The 26,483-nt window shown below is 40.6% G+C and overlaps 2 protein-coding genes and 1 non-coding gene across 3 annotated transcripts; all 3 read left to right on the top strand.

Annotated features, from left to right (window-relative positions):
- Nucleotides 1-3,299: 3,299 nt before the first annotated feature.
- On the top strand, nt 3,300-4,124 carry LOC143589261 (F-box/kelch-repeat protein At3g06240-like). The gene has a single exon (XM_077070083.1). The coding sequence runs from the start codon at nt 3,300-3,302 to the stop codon at nt 4,122-4,124; it is 825 nt and encodes a 274-aa protein (XP_076926198.1).
- Nucleotides 4,125-17,214: 13,090 nt separating this feature from the next.
- On the top strand, nt 17,215-18,656 carry LOC143589259 (uncharacterized). The gene is made up of 6 exons (XM_077070082.1): nt 17,215-17,259; nt 17,333-17,420; nt 17,497-17,579; nt 18,042-18,134; nt 18,284-18,440; nt 18,520-18,656. Exons 1-6 carry the CDS (start codon nt 17,215-17,217, stop codon nt 18,654-18,656), a joined length of 603 nt encoding a protein of 200 aa, XP_076926197.1.
- Nucleotides 18,657-26,125: 7,469 nt separating this feature from the next.
- On the top strand, nt 26,126-26,197 carry TRNAW-CCA (transfer RNA tryptophan (anticodon CCA)). Its single transcript has one exon. It is a non-coding gene; the product is annotated as a tRNA-Trp (tRNA).
- The last annotated feature ends 286 nt before the right edge of the window (nt 26,198-26,483 follow it).

Below are 26,483 nucleotides of genomic sequence, written 5' to 3'. Positions count from 1 at the left end.
TTAAAAAACACATAACGCCGTTAAGTTTTTCTTCAAGTTTCAACTGATGTTTTAGGGATTTTGATCGGAAGAAGAATACGAGTTAGCTGATATAAAACTTTTCTTGAAACGATGATCCAAACGACGAAAAATTGTTTCAATTCGGGTGTTTGAATATCCAATTAACAAAAATCAATCCATTTTATGCATCGTTTTGAGATAAGCTTTACATCAGGTGACTCGTATCATCCTTCTTATCAAAAACCCTAAAACATCGATTTGAAACTCGGAAAAAAAAAACATAAGGGCATTAAGTGTTTTTTATCGGAGGATTATTGAGACAAAAACAGTTGAAAGGTTGGACCGTTGGTAATGATTTTTAAAGATAGGATTATTATCGACTAATACACAAAAGACAAGATTATTTATTTTTAATTTGCCATAAAACAATAATCAAATAAGCAAGCAAATAATCAATAACCTAATCGAATTTCTATTAAATAATAAACATAAAATCAAATATTAAGTAAAATTATATATATAGATAAACATCAATGGTTGGCGTCAACTGTTTTTGGAAATCCACTGTTTTATTATTTAATATTTAGGTTTCATTGTATAAATAAATCTGTTGGTTGTAGCTAGTTGGTTGAAGTTTGTTCTACCAACTTTTTTGTGATCATGCTATCCGGGTTCCGATCATGCTATCCGGGTTCGAATCTCTTGCCCTTCATATGTATCTTTATTAATTGTTTTCTTTTTGGAGGGCAGCTGTGACATCACGTTTATTTTGAAAGCTTTTGAATTTAGATTCTTTTTTTCAAAGCTTTTTTAGGTTTTACATATAATAATTTAAGGAAATTAAATTTAGCTTTAGTTTCACAATCGTATCGTAAGGAACCTAGCCAATAACAAAATTATTTTTATGTTTATTCTGGTAGGATAACGAAACTAACCGATACCGACCAAATGTGTGACGACTCGCTGCTACAATGTTCGTGTTTTGTCGGTTTTTTGTTTTAAATTTGTTAATTTTTCAAAAATATTTTTTGGTTTAGTTCTAGTACCGTGGCGAGCCTATCGATACCGAACGAATTTTCCGCCACAACGCTCGCATGTTGCCAACTGAATAAACGTCGTTTTGCTAATTTATTTTCTAATTTAGCATCGCTATCGGTATGAACCTAACCTATGTCGACCGAATATGTGGTGCTTTAATCATAAGTTGTACGTTTGCTGACATTATTTTGGGCGTTCACACATATTTTTTCGATTTAGTGTAGGTGTTGTGATGAGTTAAACTGATACTGACCGAATTTGCGTCAAACCATTGCCGCAACGCGGCGAGTTCCAAACCTAGTATATATATATAATACAACTTTGGTGCCGCAAGTGCCCTATTGGGCCATTTGGCGGTACCGTATTAGTTCGTAATTTTTATTTTGTTTTATTTAGTTTAGCTATCATAACGAGTGTAAGGGAAACCGGCTAAATGTCAAATTTTTTTATTTTAGTTCCAGTACCATAATGAACCTAGCGAAAACCGACCACATTTGAGTAGACTCGCCTCTTCAACGTCTGTGACTGACAACGCTCTGGTTTTAGTACCAACTAGCAAGTTTACCGTCTGACGTCCCCTGGCCATAACAAGCATAATCAAAACCGAACGAAATCGTGTCGAATTACTGCCACAATGACCGAAACCAACCACGCTTGTATTTTCCACCGCCCGGGTTTGCCGACCAAATAAACGTCATTTTAAATATTTTGTATTTTATATGTTAATATTTTATAAGTTAAATTGATGAATTAATTTTTTGGGCTTTAACACTCAAACTTTACCAACGATGTCTATACCCTAAGAACATAACTGATACTAACCGAATTCGCGTCGACTCATCATCGTAAAGCTCGAGTTTCAACGCTAGAGTTTTGTCAGCTGCCCCGATGCAACACGCCAGTTAGAAAAACTAGTACTAGATAAAAACCATGGAGGCGGGTGTCGGCTTTGTATGCCACGTAAACGTTGCGTGCCGAAAGTCAGGACTAGATTTTGGTTTCCGACCTCTCTTTCGTATTAAATAAAAAAATAATGATTTCATTGTTACTATTATTATTATTATAGAAAAAGAACGTTAAACAATTTGATTTCATCATAAGTCCTATATTTTTTTCCCTTTTTTTAGATAAAACAAATTGTAAGGGTATGGTACTAAACCCGGCTTACGACCTTAATTTATTATGTTTGGCTTATTTTATTTTATGGACTAATACAATATTATTGGGCTGAGGGGGTTTTGTGGAGGTAACCCTAACTGGGCTAGGCCCATTAGGGTACCATGATGGTGGCCATGAGGCTCCCTATATAGAGAGGTCTCCACCTCCTTATTAAAGGTTGTTGTTCTCAATAAGAGCCACCACCATGATAACCATTTTTGTGTCTGTAAACAAGAGATCCTCGAGATTTCTTAGCAGTCACCTCCACACCCCCAAAATGCCATTGCAGATCTCAAGCTACCGGAGAAGAAGATCGAGTCGTGGTTCGTTCATCTCGAAGACCGGGGAACTTCGTCATGGATCAGGTCAGATTCATTTCATGTTTCTACACAAATATTTAGAAAAGAACATTTGAAACATGTTCAAGCAAAATCAGGACAACATCGGTTGTGTTTTATGTTTCAGGTTGATTTTTATCGAAAGTTAATTATGAAACAACTTGAAAGTTGGAGGGGGTTAAAGTGATGAGTTTAATTAATTAATTATTAGGAGTTATATTTCTGGTAAGGTTTGGGTTATTAATTTAAATGCATATTTATCTTGTTTTGCAAGTTATTATATGATGTTTAAATGCATGTTTAATTATTTGTCATGCAAGCTAAGTTATATAAGCTGTGTACCACGTTTGGGTTTTGTTGTCGAAGGTTAAATATATATAAACATGTGTTTGTTACTTTGTTTAGTACACTTTTGATTTGTTCTGTTCTGTTCTGTTCCAAACTCTGTCATTCTTTTTCTACGGTTTCGGATTCTATTGCGGATATGAAGATGAAGATGAAGAGGAAGACGAAGGGTGATGCGCTTCCATTCAGTTTAATAGCATCGGAGATACTTTCAAGACTTCCTTCAAAGTCCGATATAGGGCGTTGCAGGTGTGTCTGCAAAGAATGGAACTCATTTCTGTCGACACCTATGTTTAACCGGACGCACTTCCAGTCCAACGTAACCATCAACGACTATAAACTTCTCCAATGCGACAGCCAACCACCCATCCCCTTCCGCACCATTGCTCTCAATGAAACCATCCCTCATGACCCTCACCCATGGCCGTACCGGCTGTATCTGTTGTAGCAAGCTTAGATGGATTGGTATGTTTAGCTTCAAGGGATTGTTTCCATGCTACCTTTGCGCTTTGGAATCCATTAACCCGTGCGTCCAAGACCTTGCCATCTATCCATGGTTTTCTTTACACTGGACATCCTGTCGGTTTCTATTACGACGACTCTTGTAACGATTACAAACTTGTATGTTTGATTCATAGCGGTCTCTACCGTCTAGGGGCTTATGTTTATTCCCACAGATTGGACTCGTGGAGAGAGATTGAGTTTCCGTTTGCGTTTAGTCATGACCAACTGCTCACCATTTGGTCTCCTGCTACCTTCTGCGGCCAATGTGTTTACTTCACTCTCACGTATATCACTGAAAGCGGTCACTTCGGCATTTATGAGGCTCAGAGCTTTAGTTGCATTATATGTTTTGACATTAAGACCGAAACTTTTAGGAAAATACAATTTCCTCATGTTTTACATGACGATGATTACTATTCTGGAAGTTTAGTCGTTCTCAATGGATGCCTTCACCTCTGTGTATCCTATCAACTATTGAAGCATTGGGAATTGCGGAGGATGATGGATGGCACTGACGACAAATGGGTGAAGGTGGCTGCTTTCAGCGGGGTTGAGCCGCAACGTATATGCACAGCCAGTGCTGGCAATTGGCTTGCCGTGTTGGATCAGGATGACAATTCTTTTAAAAAAATGAACATCAACGACGTCACAAAACACTATCGCTATTTTTCTTCTCCCAATATGGAGTATAGATCTAGTAGAGTCACATATGTCGACACTCTTGTTTCACCGAATCTATGATCGGTGATTTTATGTTTATGTTTTCGTTTATATATATTACTTGATGTTTTTTTTTATTTTTTGTGCGCGAATAGTTTATTTGTTTGTCCAAAAGGTGTAACTATCTTATACTATAAATATATTGATACTTATCTATACTAGGCCACTAAACGAGTCAAAGTCGCTTGTGAGATACTTAAAATCGGTTCACTAAAGCATGAATAATTAAGCTGAGTTTAACTGATCTGGTTACAATTAAAAACCGAAAACCAAAATTAATACAGAAAAAGGCATGTTAAGCGTTGCAAGAACCATAATAACAACTTAGGGCCGGCGAGGAATGTACCGAGCTACAAGGTTAACCATCACTGCATTAAGAGACGCACCGCCCTGGTACATTTAACCGGCACCGGAATGCGCTTGACTCGAATTTAAACACGCGTGAATGGTGTCGAAAACCATAAGCAGAAAAACGTTTTGACCCGAAACTCATTCGACCTGAGCTCTTTCAACCTGAACCTGTCCCGGCCCAAACCAAAATATTCCTTTCTTAAATTAACATGTTCCAACCCGAACCCACCCAACCCAAAACCCGTTTTGACATGACCCCTTTTAACACGAACCAAAATAACCCTTTTTTCAATCAGTCCGCTCCACCCGACCCCTTTCAACGCGGACCACAATAACCCTTTTTTCAATCTACGCGTTCCGACCCTAACCCATTCCGACCCATGACCTGAACCCATTTTTAAAAGTTCGTTTTTAAACTCAGCGTATCCATTTTGATCTGAAGCCATGTGACATATTTCTTTTAAAAGTTGTCCGTCTCGATACGAACCTTATTCGACCTGAACCGTTTCGACCTGGTACATGACCACACCATTTTGCTACTCATAGTCATATTCCAATAGAGGTCCAAAAGTTAAAAGTGTTGCTTACCTTCTATTGTGTATGCATTGCATGTACATGTGCGTAAGTACAAGAGCTACTCCTTCACGGTGCATAAATTACGTACGGTACAAGTCATTCATTACTAATTTTGGTGGTGCATGAATCACTTTCACTTAAATATAGTGTTGTATAGATAGTCATACGTATCAACTTATGCATGCCCAAAAGGTTTATCTTATACTATAAATAGTTGTGGTACTTATCTATACTATCATACTATGGCTCTAAAAGAGTCGAGTTGCTTGTAAGAGACTCAAGATCAGCTCACTAAAAGCTCGATCAAGACGAGTTTAAATGAGTTCGGGCCTAAATATTGGGGCTATGTTAATGCACCAGCTTGAGCCCAAGTTTTGCATACTAAACTTGATTAGACTACAGTCTTGAGTAGTTTGTCTAAACAAACATATTATCTATAAAAATATAATATTTTGTATTTTATATAAAAATATGTAATTATATGAAAACTATTATTATAAATACCTAAATATTTATATGATAAATATATTATTATCAATATAAATAGAAGAAATTTAAAGATTTGATATATAAATAAACAAATCAATCACGAGCTTAAAAAACTAATGCAGCAATATCATTATTATGCTGGAATAAGCCTCTTCCTCAAATATCCTCTCTCTTTCATGTTACAAATCAATAGACACTTTAGTGCCCTTTAAATCATAAACCTCATATACTTATTTTGCACAAAAGAGGTTGAACTAGCACAAGAGAATCAAACAATGTCTAGTGGTAGATCATCAATGTCACCATGTTGATGCATTTGGTTTTGCACCGCTTTAACAGCCGCCACTCTTGCTGCATTAGCAGCCCGGTTAGCTGCAGTCACAGCTCGGTTCACCCTCTCATCCACATCAGCTACACATATCGCTTTCTCAGCTATACGCTCTCACTTACTGAAAAAGTAACACAATGCAATAACTGGTCAAATACAAGATCGGGTAAAAAAGAGTAACTTTTAGTAAAAGTTAATAGTCTTTTATCTTTTTATAATTAATGTGATAGATCAGTGACACTGTGACAGTATCTACCTGGATTGCTTTAAGGACTTTGACATGAGAAACCGAAGAAGATGATACAGAAACCTATGAATCTTGAGAAGTTGAAACCATCAGAACCCCGTTATCCCAATGACCCAATTGCGTGCCCCTGTTTCTAAACGTATACATGCCAAACCCTTGTCTTCTTCCTTCATGCCAACCACCCTCATACCGATGCCCGTTTGCAAATCGATATCGATAAACACCGAAACCGTACATTTTGTCTGCAAAATACTCTCCCGCATACGTGTCCCCATTTCTGCATCATCATATACCGAGCAATGAGTGAGCAATCAATTGATGAATTGTAACGTCGCCAGAAATTTAAGATTTAAGTCGCCGGCAGCTAAGTGTAAATATAAAGGCGTCTGAAGAAGAAGAGAGAACATGAGATGTGAAAGGTTGCCTATATGTATAATAATGTAATATATATATATATATATATCTTAGGGATCCCTCTACACTCAAAACACGTACAGCCTAAATATATAAACCGAAAAAACGGAAACCCAGCAATTAAAACCGAGAACACTGAATTTGTACAAAATCATCAAAGTCCTATGTGAAGAGGTAGGTCCCAGCAGAGGTGGTTAGGACCCGCAAGACTCCCTTAAAAGGAGACGTCTGCGCAGTTGAACACGCAAGACTCCTTAAACGGACGTCTGCGCAGTTGAACCCGCAGACATCACCATAGGGACGTCTGCGCCGCGACCTACCAAACCCGCAGGACCACCACGCTCAGAGTTGTGACGACCTCACATGCGGTACGCAAGCTGGTCCTGCAGGAAATGCCTCCCTATGGTTTCCAAGTATCCGCCTGTTCCCGCAGGTGTGGATACCCGCCATTAGGGACTGGCCACCCACGCAGCATGGCTACACGCATAAGGCTCAGACTCATAATAATTCAGTAGTCACCTGAAGAAGGAATGAGCAAAGTCGGGAACATTCCCGCATAAAGGCGGGAGGGGGAAAACTCCCGCCTAAATGAGCCAGTCCGTATAATAATGGAGGATCTTTTGTGTGATACCTGACGAGGTATGGACAAAAGATCTGACCAAGGATACGACAGCTCACTGACAGCAGCATGGCAGACAACACGCCACAGCACTGTGACCAATAGCCGCCGCCTGCTCACCAACTCCTGCCATACCACGTGCCTAGCCTGTAGTTGGTGGAAAAGGAAAAGTAAACAGCATGCCTGGTCACTATCAGCCGCTGCCTATCCACCAATTACCAGCAGAGCACGTGCGTAGGCCACAGTTGGCAGAGTACTAGGCCGGCTAAACCTCCTTGGAAACCCACCTTCGGCTATAAAAGACATCAAATGGTATTATCATTTCATCATCTAATATCTTGTATAATTTACCTGATAACTGCTCTAGTATTAATAATATACTTTTATATTCAAAGAGTAATATAGACTGATTCTCACGCCGGAGGGTGGTCACAAGGAGGAACCCCCCCCCCCCCCCTTTCTTAGTGACGAGCTCACGGTGTCTGTTTTGCAGGTTATCGGAAGAACCATCTTACCGGAATTAACCCCTCGTGGGAAACGTCTATCTAACCCTCAGGTTACTTGTAATCTGTTGGGGTTCGACTGGTGTTTCTTCATTGGCGCCATCCGTGCATAAAGCTAGAACTTTATTTTTCTCCAGTTTTTTCAAAACTTCTGGAAAGATGGTTAAGGATACTCCGGTCCCAAAACCGAGTAACCAAGACACTCCGGTAATTACGACCCCAGCTATAAGGGGGAATACCGAGTACACAAACTTTACGAACACTACCCCAGCTACCCAAGCCGGGGCAAGTGAAGTAAATAATCAGACACTGGGATTCACCGATACCCAGTTAGAAAATCAACAGACGAGGCTCCCATGCCAAACACTCGATGAGGTTAAAGCGTGGGCCGAAGCACGTCAAAGAGAGTTCCAAGCTGAGTTGGATGAACGTTTACGTTCACTCCAACAAGTGGAAGAATTCGAATACGACGATGATTCGGAGGAATCCGAGGAAGACGCGAACCCTCGCCATAGGGCGAAAGGGAAGCGTAAAGAAACGGATTCCCAACCGAGAAGGCGTTTTGGAGAAGCATTTAGTCCAATAAACGTGGGAAACAGCCCACGGGACTTCTCTAAAACATTCACACCAACTGCGGCAAGGGCGGGAACGTCCAAATTCGCAAGGGACATTGCGGAAGCAATCGCCCCAAGAAGTGCCAAACAAATGTCCAACATAGGCACGTACGATGGTATTTCTGACCCTAACGATCACTTGAACAGATTCATCGCGGGGGCGACCGTCAGTAACTGGACGGAACCCACGTGGTGTTATATGTTCCAAATGACGCTGGTCGGGGCAGCTAGAGCGTGGTTCGACCGTCTGCCGGTCCACCACATCTACGATTGGGCAGACTTCCAACAGAAGTTCAGCCAACACTTTAGTCAGCAAAGAAAGTACACTGAGGAGTAGTGGACAATCCTCAAGTGTGTCCGAGAGGAGGAAGAATCTTTGCCTGACTTCATCACTCGCTTCAACTCGAAGAAGCTAAGCCTGGGCAACGTTAGCGAAGATCTCGTTCGCGCCGCTTTCATCCAGGGCGCAAACGATCCGACACTCATCCGCACCCTAACGGGTAAAGATGGCATGCCATCCACATGGGATGCCATCATGACCGCAGCTAAACGCTTTGCGGAAACTGAGAGGCAACTGGGCAGAGATCTTCCGCAGAGCACGAACCTCTACACCCAGAAGACGAGGGAAAACAACGTCCTTACCGCCCGATTGAACAAAAAACGGAAGCTGGGCATTTGGCAGTCAAGGGTAAACTTTGACACCCCGTCCGGCTTCCAACATCGGTTGGGCGGAAGAGATAACGTGAAACCGGAGAAGAACTCCAGGTGGACGCCACTCACAAAGAGTGTGTCCGAGATATTCGCCACGGAGGAGCTCCCGTGGCCGAAGGCTCCATACATCCGACATCGCCACAATGCTGACCGGAGAAAGTATTGTGATTTTCACAAAACCAAAGGTCACAACACTGAAGAATGCTTAGACGTAAAGGACTTGGTCGAAGCATTTGTCAAGGATGGGACACTCGCGCACCTTGTGGCGAAGTGAGCGTCGAGCAGACTGATGCGTGAACCCCAGCTGGGGAAACGCACGAATAAAATCGCAGCTTCAACGGAGACTACATACTGCGTAAACAACGAGATCCCGAACAAGATACATGTCGGCTCGATGGTGCTCCCATCCAAGCCACGTCTAATGGGAGCTCAATTATACAGTTTATGTAGATCAATTCCAAATTTGTAAAGAAAAGGCCTAGAGCCACTTCTAATGGAAACGATTCTCCTTCAAATTGAAGCTGATGATTTTACATTTTTATTTTATGAACTTTGCACATGGAAATGCCGGTATCCGCCGCATCAAGTGAAGAATCGTTGCGCAGGGAAGGCGGCAAAACCCGCACAAACCCAAAAGCATCAAACCTTCACGCAGGTCAGTTAAAGGGGAAAGGTTCAGCCATCCCACTATGTGAAAGTGCCGGTATATCCGCATGAATCCTGGTAGAGGAAGCTGAACACTAACCTATTAACAACCACGCGTTGAACGGTCGATTCGAACACTAATGCCGGTATTCACCGCGTCAAGTGAAGAATCGTTGCGTGGGGAAGGCGGCAAAACCCGCGTAAACCCAGAAAATGACAAGACCTTCAGGCAGGACAGTTAAAGGGGAAGAGTTCAGCCATCCCACTATGTGAAAGTGCCGGTATACCCGCACAAATCCTGGTAGCGGAAGCTGAACACTAACTCATTAACAACCGCACGTCGAACGTTTAAAAGTCATTCTGAAAGGATAAGGAAAAACCTACGCGCAGGTCAGACATAGGTAAAGTTTAGCCATCCTACCAAGTGCAAGTGCAGGTCCTATCCGCACACTCACAAAGGGGAAGCAAAACTTCAATCTACTGTCAACCACATTCAAGGTTTAACTTACTCTAAACACTTGGGAAATCGCTAATTTAAACTAAGTATGCAAGTCATATAAGGTTTATAAAGCAATGAACCCAAAGGGAATAACAGTCTTATCCGCAAAAAGATTTGTATTTCACAAAAGATATATTACAAGAATGGCCGGGTAATTACCCGCCTACAAAACAAAATCTATAGTCTATCCTAGCAGCGGGAAGGGATCCTCACAATCAAGCTTCAGGACCACTTCCACTTGGACCCGCCCCATCAGTAGAGCGTGGCGGTTTAAGGAAAGCCTTGAGGATAGCAAGTCCATCATCAGCAGCAGCGACTTCCTTCACCTTCTCCACCACCGGATGCGGGAAGGCGGCATATTGGTTCACCGCTTGGTCATATGCAGCTTCGGTGTCCACATCGAACAAAGGGAAGTTGGAAGGCGGGACGCCTTTCTCAACGAACCCTAGACCAAGCAGGAAGCCGGCCTTTTCCCCATCCTCATGAGAAGCGTTGAGGGCTGCGCTCATGGCATCATCGTAACTAGTCTCTGAGAAGACCCGATGCACAACCTACAAAGAAAATACAAGTGTCAAACACCTTTTCTATGTACAAAGGAAAGCGTGAAGACGTAAAGCTAAACATACCTGAGACAACGCTTCTCGAAGAAGCCATTCCTTGGCAACCAGAGCTTCTTGGAGGGCGGCTTGAGCTTGGGTGCGGGCGCGTTCGGCTTCGCTTTTGTTAAGGTTGGCAAGTAGCACTTCCTTTGCAGCAGCCTCTTCAACGCCCTTAAGCTTCCGCTCGGTGTGGTCAAGCACGCCCCTCTGGTCCAGGATCTCTTGGAGCTTCTTGGCATCTTCCATCGCCAAGGCATTATGAGCACGTTGGAGAGCCTCTAATTTGGCCTTGAGCTCCTCGTTCTCCACGCGTAAAGGCTCAGCAACGGCTTCAGCCTTGGTGGCCCTCTCGGTGGCGTTCCTCGCAGTCTCCTTAGCCAGCCGAAGCTGTTCGTTAACAGCTTGGGCAGCCTTGGAGCGGGCCTCGAGTCGCGCTTGAACCTCAACCTCGAGGGCCTTGAAGGCCTTCTCCTTCTCCGCAGCAGCTGCGGCCAACTGTTGGTTCTCCTCCCGAAGAGCCCGCGCTTGAGATACTTCCTTGGCGCGAGCTGCTTTCAACTTGTCGTTTTCACGACAAAGCAGCTCGACGCGCGGCTGCATCCGGGCCTGGAGAACCCGAAGCTCATTGGTTAGCCTACCCTCCTGGTAGCTAGCCATGGCTTCCCCCAACGCACCATGGGGAGCAGCGTGGCGAGCCCATTCCACGCACTCCACAGGGGTACGAAGGGTTGTTCCTCGGCGGATGTTCCATCGCGGAACATACACTTCATTGGAATCCGACACTGCAAAAGAAACAAAGCAGTTAGGAAAAGATGAAGAAAAATATGAAGGCCAAAAGAACCCTACGCACCTGTAGGGTCGATCACAGGCCGATAGCCACCGAACCCATTGCCTGAACCTAAGGGAAATCCATCCAAAAGGTCGGGCAGATGGGAAGGTGACAAAGATTGGCGAGAAGCCTTCCGCGTACCTGATGGGCCGGCCGTCGTTGCCGGTGGCGGAGGCATAGTAGCGGCCGATGTGGTCGCCGCCGCGGTTGCCGCCGCAGAATCCGTAGCAATCGTAACCGCCGGCTCGGTGAAAGATGCTGTAAAAATCGCACTTACCACCGGCGGTGACGTCATCTCAGCTGGAACAGTCGGCTCAAGGGAGTGAGCAACTGATCCAGCGGAAGCAGGCGCAGGCGCCTGGGTCGTCGCCTCAGGTAGGCTGACCAAGCCTACCGTCATCGGCGGAGGGGTACTCCTCTGCGCTCCACCCTGGAATGCGTCAACATCCACGCCTACACAAGAAGATAAGTGTTTCAATAAATTTATAAAGTGATAAATCTACAAAGATAAGGACGTTTGTACTTACGGGTTTTCTTGAGCCTGAACGTACGGACGGGCGGGGACGAGCCCGATGGAGCCGGTCTCTTGATGCCGGTCACCGTCGTCGTCGTTGGTTCTCCGGAGGTAACAGTCGTAGCCTCCGGAGCAGTGGTCTTCTCACCACCGGGGTTCCCCGCCACCTCTTCACTATCTGACTCGGTGTCAGATAGAAGCACCGGATCAGCTGTGGAGGCCACCTTCTCCTTCCCTTTCCCGCCGGCAGCCCTCTTCTTCCGCACCAACGGAGGACCATCTGCGGATTCCTCAGAAGAAGACAGGATGTCAGGATTCCAGCAGCGGGTACAGCATTGAGGGGTGGAGGATAGAATAACGCCTTACCTGGCCGCCGGTGGCTCAGGATCTCGTGGCCCAGCGGGTAGACCTCCACAAACCGATCCGCCGTTTGTTCAAGGATGGGCAACTCGTTCTCGTCTAGAGCACGAGTACCCATCCGCGCGGGACCGTCAGCTTCCCGCGGGTACAGGAGTGACTCCAAATCGTTCCCCTCTGAAAGAAAAGAAACAGTTAGAAGACAGACTCGTATCAGCAAGAAAAACAAGACATACCATAAGGAGTAGAGTTCAAACCGTATTCGAGAAGGATGGGAACCTGAGACGCCTCCTTCCATACCCGGCTCATCCCCAGCATCACCATCCCGGACTCCGCAAACCGGTAAACCGGAGATTGGACCCGGGATATCTTCGCGAACCATTCCGCCTCCTGGTAGTTGGTGGCGTGAAGGCTCGGAATTGCTTGGCCATTTTTAAACTTCATGGCAATGGGGACGGCGCGGGCAGAAATGTAGAAGAACTCCCGCTTCCACGATCGGAGACTGCGCTCGGTCGCGCAAATCTTCAAACCCTTGATCCGGGTTGTCAGGGTGTACCACCCCTGGATGCACCTCCAAGTATAGAAGGTCATCAGGCGGTCAACATAGGGCTCAATACCAAGAATCCGGCACACCCACTCGAAGTGCCGAATCTTGGCAATCGCCATCGGATGCACCTCGGTCATGTGCACACCGTGCCTCTCCAGGACACGGTACACAAACTTTGTCAATGGAAACCTAAGGTTCCCATAAACAAAGAACGCAGCATATACCCCGATCTTGCCACTGGGGGCATCGTACACGGTCTGATGAGGTTCAGGAAACTCAGGCTCAAGAGACTCAAGCATGAATTTCCTGACAACATACCGGTACTGATCACCGGGCAGAGCACACTGGCACTCGCCAGCAGTACTCTTATCGTCGACTACAGCTTCAGCATCATGGGAAGACATATTGCAGAGGAAGAAGAAACGATTTCGGAGGAATGCTCAACAGATAAGAGAGTATTCACCAGAAATCGCCTTAGAGATGAAGAGAAGAAGTGAAGGTGTGAATAACAAAGGACCCTCTTCCCCTTTATATAGTGATCGCAATTAATGCGATGAATTTAATGCGGAGGAGAGAGAAATTGAAGGTGCAATGAAACCGTGACATGTGGCACCAGGCAAGCTGGCAACAGCTGTTGAAAGGACGAGTGCCATTAATTTTACGGCCACGCCCCCGAAAAATCGCGCCCACGCGCCGTAAAAAGCGTCTGGAATGACCATATAATGTCACGTCGCCATAACTGCCAGCACGTCCTGACACAGTCAGAAGAAACCTTCACACGACGACTGTTCTTATTCTTTCACCAACTTTTCAAATTTCAAAGATTCAAAAAGATTCGAAAAGTAAGCGGGAAAAACCCCTTACCCTGGCTATCCAGTTGACCGTAAGTCGGGTGCGGGTACAGTGTTAAGGCAAAACCCTTCACATACCTAGCACCCGCAGGGAACAGAGGCCAAGAAAACCCAATTATGAAGCCGGATGCGGGTACAGTGTTAAGGCAAAACCCTTCACATACCTAACACCCACAGGGAAGTGAAGCCGAAAAAATCTTGGCATTCCACCCAACTACAAAACGGGCAAAGGTACAGTGTTAAGGCAAAACCCTTCACATACCTAACACCCATAAAAAGTCATACCTCGGCACCCAATTGTAAGTCGGGCGCGGGTACAGTGTTAAGGCAAAACCCTTCACATACCTAGCGCCCGCAGGGGATTAAACGCCAGGAACACCTCGGCAACCATAAGTCAGATGCGGGTGCAGTGTTAAGGCAAAACCCTTCACGCACCTAGCCCTGCAGGGATTTAACGCCAGGGATACCTTGGGAGTAAAGTAACTAATAAGACGAAGTGCGGGTACAGCGTCAAGGCAAAACCCTTCGCATACCGAGCACTCCATGGGAATTGAAACCAAGAAGGATCTTCTGGGCCATGCTTGCAGAAACGGGATTAACATCCCCGCATAGCGGGAACGTCAAGAACTAGATTGTTTGAAACTTCAGGATGGAATTGGTGGTTATAACATGATTGATCACTATGTTCAAAACCACCAAGACCTCATGGAGAATCTACACAAAAGGTTCTAAACGCTCCTGACTTGCAGGGAGGTTACAGACCTATCCGCATCATCCCAGAGATCAAGCAGAACATTGGGAAATTCTGCGTGACATTGGGAAACCCGTGGGTAAGACTTCCCGCGGAAAACCCATAAAACTAAACCCTTTTCAAAAACCCTTGCTTAAGTCCAAAAGTTCACCTCACTTTATTAAACATTCATGAGAAGAACATTGGACTGGGGGGACTTGAAGAGGTAGGTCCCAGCAGAGGTGGTTAGGACCCGCAAGACTCCCTTAAAAGGAGACGTCTGCGCAGTTGAACACGCAAGACTCCTTAAACGGACGTCTGCGCAGTTGAACCCGCAGACATCACCATAGGGACGTCTGCGCCGCGACCTACCAAACCCGCAGGACCCACCACGCTCAGAGTTGTGACGACCTCACATGCGGTACGCAAGCTGGTCCTGCAGGAAATGCCTCCCTATGGTTTCCAAGTATCCGCCTGTTCCCGCAGGTGTGGATACCCGCCATTAGGGACTGGCCACCCGCGCAACATGGCTACACGCATAAGGCTCAGACTCATAATAATTCAGTAGTCACCTGAAGAAGGAATGAGCAAAGTCGGGAACATTCCCGCATAAAGGCGGGAGGGGGAAAACTCCCGCCTAAATGAGCCAGTCCGTATAATAATGGAGGATCTTTTGTGTGATACCTGACGAGGTATGGACAAAAGATCTGACCAAGGATACGACAGCTCACTGACAGCAGCATGGCAGACAACACGCCACAGCACTGTGACCAATAGCCGCCGCCTGCTCACCAACTCCTGCCATACCACGTGCCTAGCCTGTAGTTGGTGGAAAAGGAAAAGTAAACAGCATGCCTGGTCACTATCAGCCGCTGCCTATCCACCAATTACCAGCAGAGCACGTGCGTAGGCCACAGTTGGCAGAGTACTAGGCCGGCTAAACCTCCTTGGAAACCCACCTTCGGCTATAAAAGACATCAAATGGTATTATCATTTCATCATCTAATATCTTGTATAATTTACCTGATAACTGCTCTAGTATTAATAATATACTTTTATATTCAAAGAGTAATATAGACTGATTCTCACGCCGGAGGGTGGTCACAAGGAGGAACCCCCCCCCCCCCTTTCTTAGTGACGAGCTCACGGTGTCTGTTTTGCAGGTTATCGGAAGAACCATCTTACCGGAATTAACCCCTCGTGGGAAACGTCTATCTAACCCTCAGGTTACTTGTAATCTGTTGGGGTTCGACTGGTGTTTCTTCACTATGGTAAAAACTGGAAATCAAAAGTAAACAAACAAATCAATGATAGTGAACCCAAAGTAACAATTTTGATAAATATAAACATGGACTTGAAATAAAATGAAGAACAAGTGATTAATAAGACTCCTGTCAGTTATCATGGCTAGAACTGAACATGACTTGAATATGCTCCATGGGTACGTTTGACTTAACCCGCTTGCCTCCACGAGTATAGACCAAAACCGGGTTGCTCGTATCACCCTACAAATACCAATGAGGGCAAGTTATTCAAATGCTGCATAAGAAAGTTTTATCAAACACATCTTGAACATGTAAAGAAAGAGTTTGCCAAACGCAAAAAAAAAAAAAAAAAAAAAAAAACTGCAGGATATTAAGTGAAGAATTATTTGTTGAGGAATTTTACATGAAACTCAACTCTTTTTTATTTAGATTAGATCAGCAGATGATATATTTACTGGAATGGGAAAAAATAAGTTAAAAAAAGTTGTTTCCGCTGCCAGGACTCGAAGTCTCGAACCTGGGACTCCTGGTTTGGAGCCAAGTTTGCAGCATGTTTGTTTGTTTGAGATGCTACAGCGGAATATGTTAATTATGCTACCTTGCAATTGTATTTAACCTCAAAACACCAAGATTATTCATGTTAGTAGTCAAAATCCTTTATTTTCATTAGTAGGTTAAATGATGACTTATGTTAACTTTTTGTTACTTTAAAGGTTTACCTTAGTGATAAACAATTCAAAATGGTTAAAGCTGTCAAGGACGTTAACAAAAATGTTTAGCTTTTTACGTTGATTTATCGTAACTAGATTTTATTTTATTTGTATGATTATCAAAACACATTAAAATTTATTAAATACTTTTATCAAGAATTTGTTTGTGTGGAGGGATATTCAGTATAATCTGAATCCTTATCTAAGGATTTACATTTCAACAAATAAAGCAGATACGTAATTATCGTAATTATCGGAATAACTGTTGGAGTGGATATATGAAAGAAGAATTGTTCATTTTGTCACACCTTATATCGTTTCGCTATAATTATGTTGGTGCTTCTTTGACTTTGCTAGCGGTTTTTTTGTTTTAACGACCCTTATATTCTAACAGAGTAAAATAATGTATGTAAAACCAGAACACCACGCTTAATTAGTTAAAATTAAGTAGTAAACGTATACTTTCATCTAAAAGTTTCAGAATCAAATTCATTATCAGCCAAACATTTTAAGCATAAACGTTTCAATCCGAAATTTCAGTCTTGGTTTTACACGTAGCTTCAATTTGGTTGAAATGTTAACTTTTTGTTACTTTAAAGTTTCAATTCAAACCGAAATTTAAGCTACTTTTAAAACCAAAACTGGAATTTAGGTTTTAAGTTCGCTTTTGGTTTGAATCCCAAATAGACCCAAGTTGGGAAAGCAAAGGAGCAATGGCTGCAAAATGCTGCTGCTGTTTTCTCGTAACTGGCTCCCCTGTAAGTCTCATAGATTTTACACTCTCTATATGTTAGTTGGTTCAATTTGAGTATTGTTGTTGTTGTTGTTCAGGGCGTGGGTAAAACCACTCTAATTACAAGGGTTTTGGAGACCCTTAAATCTTCCAACCCCAATTTAAAGATTCAGGGCTTCTTCACACGTAAATAATTAATTACACATACTATTAGTGTTGTTTCTTTTATCTGCTACTTTTAAGTTTGGATTGGATTATACAGGCGAGATGAGACAAGGAGGCGAGAGGGTCGGGTTTGAAGTGGTTACGTTAGATGGTCGTACTGCTCCACTTGCTTCCTTCAATCATTCTAGGGCAAGAAAGAAAGATTGATTTTACCTTTCATTATATATATGTGTGTGTGTGTGTGCGCGCGCGCATAATATTTTTAGCACGGAAATTGGGACTATAGTATTACTATTAATGGCTTACAGGCATGAAATGATTCAAAAAATTGAACCTTTAGCTTGGAGAGTTGTGAAATTGGTTTCATCAAGATATATATTATTGGCCCTAAACCTGTTAATAGTACTTTTTTTAGCCTTGTAGAACTCGCTAGGGGCTGGTTGGGGTATCGACTAACGATTGATAAGGATTAATCGGATTGAATTTTATACGCAAACTTTCAAAATTATACATATGTATGTATATACAAAAATTATTGACTGGTAGGATTTTAGGGGCTGGTTAGGTGAAAGTGTGAAACTGAATCAGTAGCCCTCAGATTTCGGATTTCCTATTAATCGACTCCTAATCATGATTTTTATAAATGGCAGTGCAGAGTCCATTAGATGGCCTACTGTTGGGAGATACAGAGTCAATGTAGCATCGTTCGAGTCCTTGGCGTTGCCCGAGTTACAGGTTTATCCTTCTTCTATAGGTCAATCATTTGTATCTAACTTTATAGTCAAAATTAGTTTTGGAAACGGAAAGTAAGATGTTTGACCTCAAAAGTCAAATTTTAATCTTTTTAAGAGAAGAGGAGGATCATTTATTTGTTTGACTGGCAGGTTAAGGAAGACACTGACCAATTTGTGATTGATGAAGTTGGTAAGATGGAGCTGTTTAGCTCATTGTTCTTCCCTGCAGTGTTGCGAGTTCTGGAGTCTAACAAACCGTTTCTAGCTACCATCCCCGTTCCAAAGGCTGTTCGAGATATACCTGCAGGTACACTAATAGTCAGCATTTGAATATTGAAAAATCAAACCTTGTACTTCGTTCTTATATAAGTTTGATATTTTTGCAGTCACACGGTTGAAGAATCATCCAGGAGCCACTGTCTTTAGTCTAACAAAAAGCAATAGGGATGCAATGAAAGATGAAATATGCTCTCAGTTGACGGGCAATCTGGTTAACCCATTCTCCCGTGACCTGCCCAGTTGAGCCTTTTCCTAGACATGTAAGAAAATGTATTCGTTTTAGGTCGGGTTTTATGAGTTACGTAAGTGTATGCTTGTTTACAACTTTCTTTACTAGCTCACTTCATTTCGAAAGCTGAAGGCTACATAGTTTTTTATTGACACAGAAATTATGATTGTTTAAAATATTGCTCTTTTCGCAGTGCAGTTTTTCTTAAAAGATTATGTATGAAATGCTGTTCTTTAAATTACTGTCAGTTTATGAAACTTGTACATATTTTTAGACATATCATTTTGCCTATGTACCATAGCATTGTAAGCTATATCTTTGTACTAAATTTTATGAATATAAACTAATTTATGCTATAGTTAAATCAGTAGTTTGTTTGAACCTTAATTATTTAATCTGCATGTCATAGGACAATAAGTAGATGTGAGAAAAATACATTATATAATCACAACCGGTTGATACAATGAAAATACATCGACAAAAAGAAAAAGAGAGAGAATAAAAGAAAATGATGTGATCTCTATACACTTTCAACACCAACACAGTTCAATCAAAGTCTGTTAAGTTAAATCTAAAAGAAGCTTTAAAAGACGTTTAAAAGCCGACAAAATAATAACATAAAAATATGAGGATCATGAGGCTCGGCGATCATTTTCAGCAGTTCGCAGCATCTCTTTTGCCATTGAAGAGAATGTCTGTGCATTGTCTTGCATTTCTGCTGTTCTCAAGCTGATTCCCTGTCCAAATCACATATAATTTGAATTTTATAAATAAAAATTTGACACTGATTATAATTAGAGGCAATAGGATAATATAAGCTACCTTCAGTTTTCTTAGCAGCACTTGTTGTTTCTTGCAATTCCACCAAAAATATTCCAATAAATACATTTCTATACACAAATTCTAAGTGGGCTAAATCCATAATTTTTATGGTTACTTACGCCAGTCGAGCTAAACCCGTATTTTTTCTTGATTTGATCTACAGAATCAGCTTTCTCCTCTTGCGGTTCTTCCTTCACTTGCACTTTCTCCTTTTTCACGTTCATCTCTTTCAGTTTATCTGTAAATACAAACACTTACTTTCAACATGACACTCATGTCTATTAAAACCATATATACGGATGACGCCTTAGATAATAAGCGTTACCAACCTTTAAATGCATTAAATACTAGTTAATATGAAATGTTAGGTACTGTGACATCCCTCGATTTCGGGTCAAATTGTATTTATTTTGTATTTGTTTTTATGTTGTAAACCGACCCGATTTATATCCCGAACATTTCAAATATATAAAATATTGGATTTTATGTTACTAAAACATTCCCATTTGTCTAATTTGAAAACCCCCTTTTACGGATTCGAAAACGGACTTAAAAAGCTCAAGATACATCAAAAACGAACTTCAGGACGCGAACCGACGTGCTGACCAGCAGCAGATCAGCAGCAGCCCCATTTTTGTTTTTTTTTTTGTTGTTTTGTGACTTGTCTTGACCCCTCTTGCATGCAAACCTTGATATCACACCCCATGCTTGACCCTTTCAACCCACCCTATATATACACCCCTATCCCCTTCATTAATCCTTACTCATTCATCTCTTTCTCTTCCAATTCTCAAGCATTCAAAGGTGTTCTTCATATTTTTTTGGCAGTTTGAGTCAAACTGACCATAGTCTTACATTATAATCAACTTGTTAACACTTATTTATACTTGAAGATTGTTATACAACATATATATAATAGCACCCTTTGTACCTTCGGTGGGCATTTCTCCGGTCTCGGTCGGTTAAGTGTCCGGCCCATAAGACAAAGCTACATGGAGGTGTGACATTTGAGCCAAAACAAGGTACACCTCAGTACGTATTTATCGATTAAGCAAATAAACGCCTTTTGCATAACAAACGAACGATTAACCGAGCGGGTCGGGTTATGACCCAGAAATCCCGAGGGGCCATCTATAAGTGTTATACATTTAATATAAGCTAAAATATTAGTAATATGGCCTTAGTTCGATAGCAAACAAGTTAAACGAAAACATGCTCGTTTAACTACCCGCTATAGATTTAAACGCGAAAGATAGTTACAAACCAAGCATTGTATCATCCGTTAAGCCGAAAAAGACTTACCAAACACTTCTTTTAAATGTTTTAAACGATGCGCGAAAATATTTTCAATTTTTACAAACAAATACTATGTTTTTATAAATTTACACAAAAATAGCCAAAAAACACTCGTTTTCGCACTGTTTGTCGTACCCGATATATTTTAAGCACTAAAAACCAAACCCGAAATAAATTTGGACTTGGAATTTCACGTTCGGGCACGTAAATCAAAAAAAGTGGGCCAAATGGGCCCAAAAGGGGACCCAACGAGCCCAGCCCGCAAAAGAAGACTTTTCCTCCCTTGGTTTTCCTTTAAATATAAAAACAAATCCAAGATATTTTAAAGCCATTTTCTTGTGGAAAACTTTGGATATCAACCTGGTCCTCTCAAAACCCAGCAAGAACAAAGTAAAAAGCTTCATTTTTGGCTAAGTTTAACTCGTTTAAACATGATTAATACCATATAAACATAGCTTGATGCCTTGAATGCCAAAAATCATTCCTAACCATGTAAAAACCCTAAAAATGGTCCATAAACATGTTTTGATCATACACATGGTAAGAAACCTAGTTTGATAGTTTTTTTGGCCATAAACACGGATTAAAGGGTTGAAACGGCGTTTTTACGGTTCAAAAGTTCTTTTTGTGCACTAGCCGAAACCCTAAGTTAAAGGGTTGTTCTATTGATGAAACTTGCTTGGTTTGTGATATAGGACCTGTATCTAGCCTACATAGGAGCACAAGGGCTTGAAAAGTTGATTAGAAAGGCGGAAACGAACCAAAACCGCTAAGGTAATGCCGAAACACTCGCTTGCGGGCTGTTTAGGTTAAGGTTGTGATGTGCATATTATTAGGCCTTAAAATTTTGCAAGGACATCAGGGACCATGTCATTGAGTCCCTATTCAAATTTGATATTGTTCGACCATCCGAGAATATTTTGCGAACTTATTACCGAATTGGAACGTTTATTTAGGAAATATAGCTAAAATACTTCAAAAATTATTAAATTTTTCTGGAAACTCAAATTTGATGTATTTTGATCACATATGAATTTTGGGATCATTTGGAGAAGTCTAAAGGTGTTTTGTGTATATGCGTTTGTGTGAATTTTTATAGCCGAATTTGGGTCGAAAAGAATATCGCACGAGCTTTTTACATTTTGGAATTGAGACAGGTTGTTTTGGGACATGATTTGAGCATTCAGGAATTTTTGTGGAATTTTTGGAAATTGTTTGGGATAAACGGACGATTTTCAGGCAAAATATAGCTGATAAAATGAATTTTTATAAATTAATAAATCAGTAAATAATTCCAGAAATATTTTTATAAAAATCTACATATTTTAATTGATAAGTGGCTAAATTTTCATAATTTAATGATTAACGGTTAATTAATTATACTAATTTGAAGATTAAACAAATTCAGTTTTTATAAAAACCGGCAAGTTCGCGACTAACGAACCTGCGGGAATATCAAAACACCAAGAGTGATCAAAAATTATATTTTTGGATTAATTAAGTAAAAATGAACTTTTCTATGAGAAACCTGGACAATCCGGATAGATTGTGCGCGTTTCTTCTTAAATCAAACTGAATAAACGGAAACAGGCCCCGAGGCTAATCTGATACCCCAGTATGTGATCCTTCTTTATAACTTAATCATTTTATTAACCAATACATTTACCCAAGCTTATTTCCCCATAACTGTTTTCTGAGCGCGTAAACGAACAACTTGGCCCAGCTGGGAAAACGGGAATCTGAGCCAAGTTCGGTTTTAAGTATTAGACATTGAACAACATCACAACCTAAGCCTATTGTCACTTTCTGGGTGTTACAACCACACCCAGACTAGCTATACAGCCCAGCTTAGTATAAAAATTATAATAATATTAAAATATTAATATTATTATAATATGGACTATAGGGACTAAGTGATAACAATAGAAACGAACCCCGAGCTGACCTCGCACTGAGTGCCTACAAAACCGTGAGTTTCATGACCCCTCTTTTCAAACTGTTTACAAACCTTTTGGGTGAAAAGTGTGTTTATATACATTATCTACCAGAAAACAGTTCAGGATATAGATTATCTGAACATGTATATATGAAAAATCCCTACAACCATAATGATTAACTATGTGCTGATGAAAGGTGATTATTATCATTGATTGGTATATTAAGTGGAGAGAGTACGAATGACAAAACATAATGAAATTACATGTGACAATATGTTTATACAAACACGTCATGTTATGTTAAACATAACTAATTTGGGAATAATGTGGTCTGTAATGGCCATGGGGCTATTGTGGGTGAAAGGGGGGCCACAATAGTACTAAACTAAAGTTGAGTATGGCCTATGAGCCAAGTTCTGCTGCAACTTATAAACTAAAGTTGAGTATGGCCTATGAGCCAAGTTCTGCTGCAACTTATAAATTAAAGTTGAGTATGGCCTATGAGCCAAGTTCTGCTGCAACTTATAAACCAAAGTTGAGTATGGTCTACGAGCCAAGTTCTGCGGCAACTTATTAAACAAAATAACCTGATTATGACATGAGTGTTAAGAAAATATTATCATTATATATGTTGTGGGCAGAAAGGGGGCCACAGTGATTAGTAATACGTGATAAATACTATATATATGTGTGTGTGTGTGTGTATTGTGTGTATATATATATACATACTATGTGTATAGGTATAGGAAATTCTATGTGTAGAAAATAATAATTTTTTATGTGTACAATGTGTAATGTTTGAGTTACGTGAAACCATTGTGGTCAGAAGAGGGACCATAGTGGTGATTTTACGTGGAACCGTTGTTGGCGGAAAGGGGGCCACAGGGGTTGATTTTATTTGGAAAATGAAGGCACGAAGTACGAATGAGCAGTCACGATTTTATCGTAGTTTCAAACTCTATCATAAACTTATACACATACATATATCAGTATACAAAGACGTGATATACATATATAAATGTAAATACATTTTCTTATATACGCGTGTACATACAAACTATGACTGTATGGTGCGCATAACTGATTTCGTTAAAACTTATGAAACTCACCAACTATTCGTTGTTGACCTGTTTTAACATGCTTTTCAGGTAATCAGATATGAGAAGTAATTTCCTGTGCGTTACGTGTCTAATTGGTGATTGATGTCGTGAGCATTTGAGTTAGAAGTAAAGTAATTGAAGAACCGGTTTGATTGTATCACCTAGTTTGTAAAAGATGTTAGAACGATGTGATATATTGTAAATTAGTTAGTAATGTTTTTTTATGAACAATGTATTTGATACCAGTTGTATCTGTTGCATTTCCGTTTTACGCTTCCGCAATTCGCTTAACAGGTGTGACAGGAGGACTCGTAGTAGTCCTTGATTATATATATTTTCTGCATCTAATTATCAAACTTGTTATACTTGTTTAACTTCTGCTCATCTTAGTTATATTTTACATTTTGAGTTACATGGTTATGGGGTTGTAGAGACTAGCCTCGGTTATTCCGTAAATAGCTCCAAACCGGAAGCCGAACTCTTGTTTACTAGTTTGTTTAAATAGTTGTATAAACATGTTTTATGTAAGATTTGAGTTTCTAAAATCATTTTAATTAGTTCCATGGTTATGGGTTTCTAGAATCTAACCTCGGTCTTATCCCGAAACAAGATCCGAACCGGAAACCGAACTTTCGTTTAAAGACTTTGTTGTTGACTTTTTGTATGTAAAACTTTGGTATTATTATTTATAAATTATTTTACAAGTACTATGATGTTTGGACATGTGGTAACCATTCTTGGCCTTATTCCAAGATAAAAACCGAACCAAACCAAACCGAACCGAACTAAACCAAGTTTACTCGCTTAAGACACACAAGTGTGTTTTTAACCATTAAAGCTTATATATTTCTTTAAAAATACTTTATAAACTGATTTTAATTATTTTCACAAAGTACTCTGAATGTTGAATCCAACTTGATCTTATAACAAAGTTTGGACCGATTAAACCGAACACTCGCTTAACGGACGTTGTTAGTTCTAAAACAATAGAACTACATACTTGGTTAAGTCTCTTTAAGATTTATTGAGTTATCTCGTACATTTATTATTTTGGGAAAGTTGACTTTGGGTTTGGTCAAGTCACCAAGACCCGAACCGACCACCCGAACACTCGTTAAAACCCGTTTTAGTATCTATATTATAAAGGGACTTGCTTTCTTGCATTTTTACCCACCTTATTACTTAACATAGGTTGAGTAAAATTAAGGGCTAGATACTTTAACCCGGTTTCGAGCAAACTTACATTTTTAAAGGACTATTATTATAATTTCTTAAATATTTACATTTTAAACCTTAAACTTTAAATTGTTTACATTTCTTATCATTTATTTTCGTTTAAAGACTTCCAAGACAAATTTTCTAATACAAGACTTCTTCTCCTTTAGGCTTCGTTCGTTAAACTCATCGCTCCGGTTAATCTCCAAATCATCAAATCTTTCAAGTTTATTACTTGAATATGAGTACTTTCATCCCCCGTTTTCACTCTTTTATATTTTGGGGGTGACATTGCAAACTTATTCAAATCCAAATGATTTATACTTGAGTCTTAAACCACAAACTTTATTGTATACTTTACTTAAATAAATGCTCGATTTGGTGATTATATGCTTATATGCTTGAGTGCTAATGTGTTTACCGCTTTTGGATGGTTGATTCATAAATCCAAGTATATCTGGCATCCCCTTATAGAAAGATGTCGTTAATGTATTCTTATTAACGATTTCATACAAAATCTGAGTATATTTGGCTTCCCCTTATAGAAAGGTGCGTTAATGTATTCTTATTAACGATTTCATTTATCTAAATTGTTGTTATTATTTATTGTTTTGTATACAAGTTGTGGAATTTCATATTATATATCTATTGTTCAAAAACTATGAAATTGCTCACCAACCTTTGTGTTGACAAAAATCTATTTATGCAATGTTACAGGTTTGACTTTAGGTTGACTCGAGGACTTGAAGAAAAAACGTTATCGAGGCTATTAGGATATTAGCAAAACGAACATTATATTATTTACTATGATTTGAATTCGGTTATTGTATGAACAAGTTATGTGACTCTTTGTGTTTTTATGAATTTAAATGAGTTGATTAAATATTGTCACTTAATAGTGTCGTGTGCGATGAACAATCGGTTGCGTCCCGACGTTTCCGTCATGGTCGGGGTGTGACAGGTACACTGTATAACGTAACACATTTATCATATAACTGGAAAACTTATCGAAATCGATCAATTATGAAGTAATTTGAAAATAAATTTGTATTATGAGTGTATTAAAAACAAAATTAAGTCGGTTATATAGATTATTTACGGATAGCACTCAAAGGGATCCGTGGCGCAATGGTAGCGCGTCTGACTCCAGATCAGAAGGTTGCGTGTTCGATTCACGTCGGGTTCAATCCCTTTTGTTATAATCCCTTAATTTTTTTTGTTTTCCAAACGCCCTTTTACACTGCTTCTTAATACCCAGCTTTAATAACTTTGCAGTTGTTTTTCTTGTGTCATATGGGGTTAGATGGTTGTATTTCTTTTTTCTACGTTTTACTTTTCTCATTCTCATTTTATATCGAGTTAATAACTTGTAAGTTTTACCATTCACCATCTGCACTCGATCATCTTTTCATGCTCATTGTTGCATACTTGCATTTAACATTTTAACTTGTAAGTTATTTCCATTAGGTGTG

Source organism: Bidens hawaiensis, unplaced genomic scaffold, assembly GCF_021521415.1.
Source record: "Bidens hawaiensis isolate Kalapana, Puna unplaced genomic scaffold, B.hawaiensis_p1.1 tig00037287_1, whole genome shotgun sequence".
Lineage (NCBI taxonomy): Eukaryota > Viridiplantae > Streptophyta > Magnoliopsida > Asterales > Asteraceae > Bidens > Bidens hawaiensis.
The sequence above is the reverse complement of the archived record's forward strand: the minus strand, read 5'-3'. Positions and strand labels throughout refer to the sequence as shown.

Coding starts and splice junctions, on each gene's coding strand:
- LOC143589261 (XM_077070083.1), top strand. CDS start 3,300: ATGGCCGTACCGGCTGTATCTGTTGTAGCAAGCTTAGATGGATTGGTA.
- LOC143589259 (XM_077070082.1), top strand. CDS start 17,215: ATGGCTGCAAAATGCTGCTGCTGTTTTCTCGTAACTGGCTCCCCT. Junction 17,260..17,332: donor TTCTCGTAACTGGCTCCCCT/GTAAGTCTCATA, acceptor GTTGTTGTTCAG/GGCGTGGGTAAAACCACTCT. Junction 17,580..18,041: donor CTCCACTTGCTTCCTTCAAT/CATTCTAGGGCA, acceptor ATGATTTTTATA/AATGGCAGTGCAGAGTCCAT.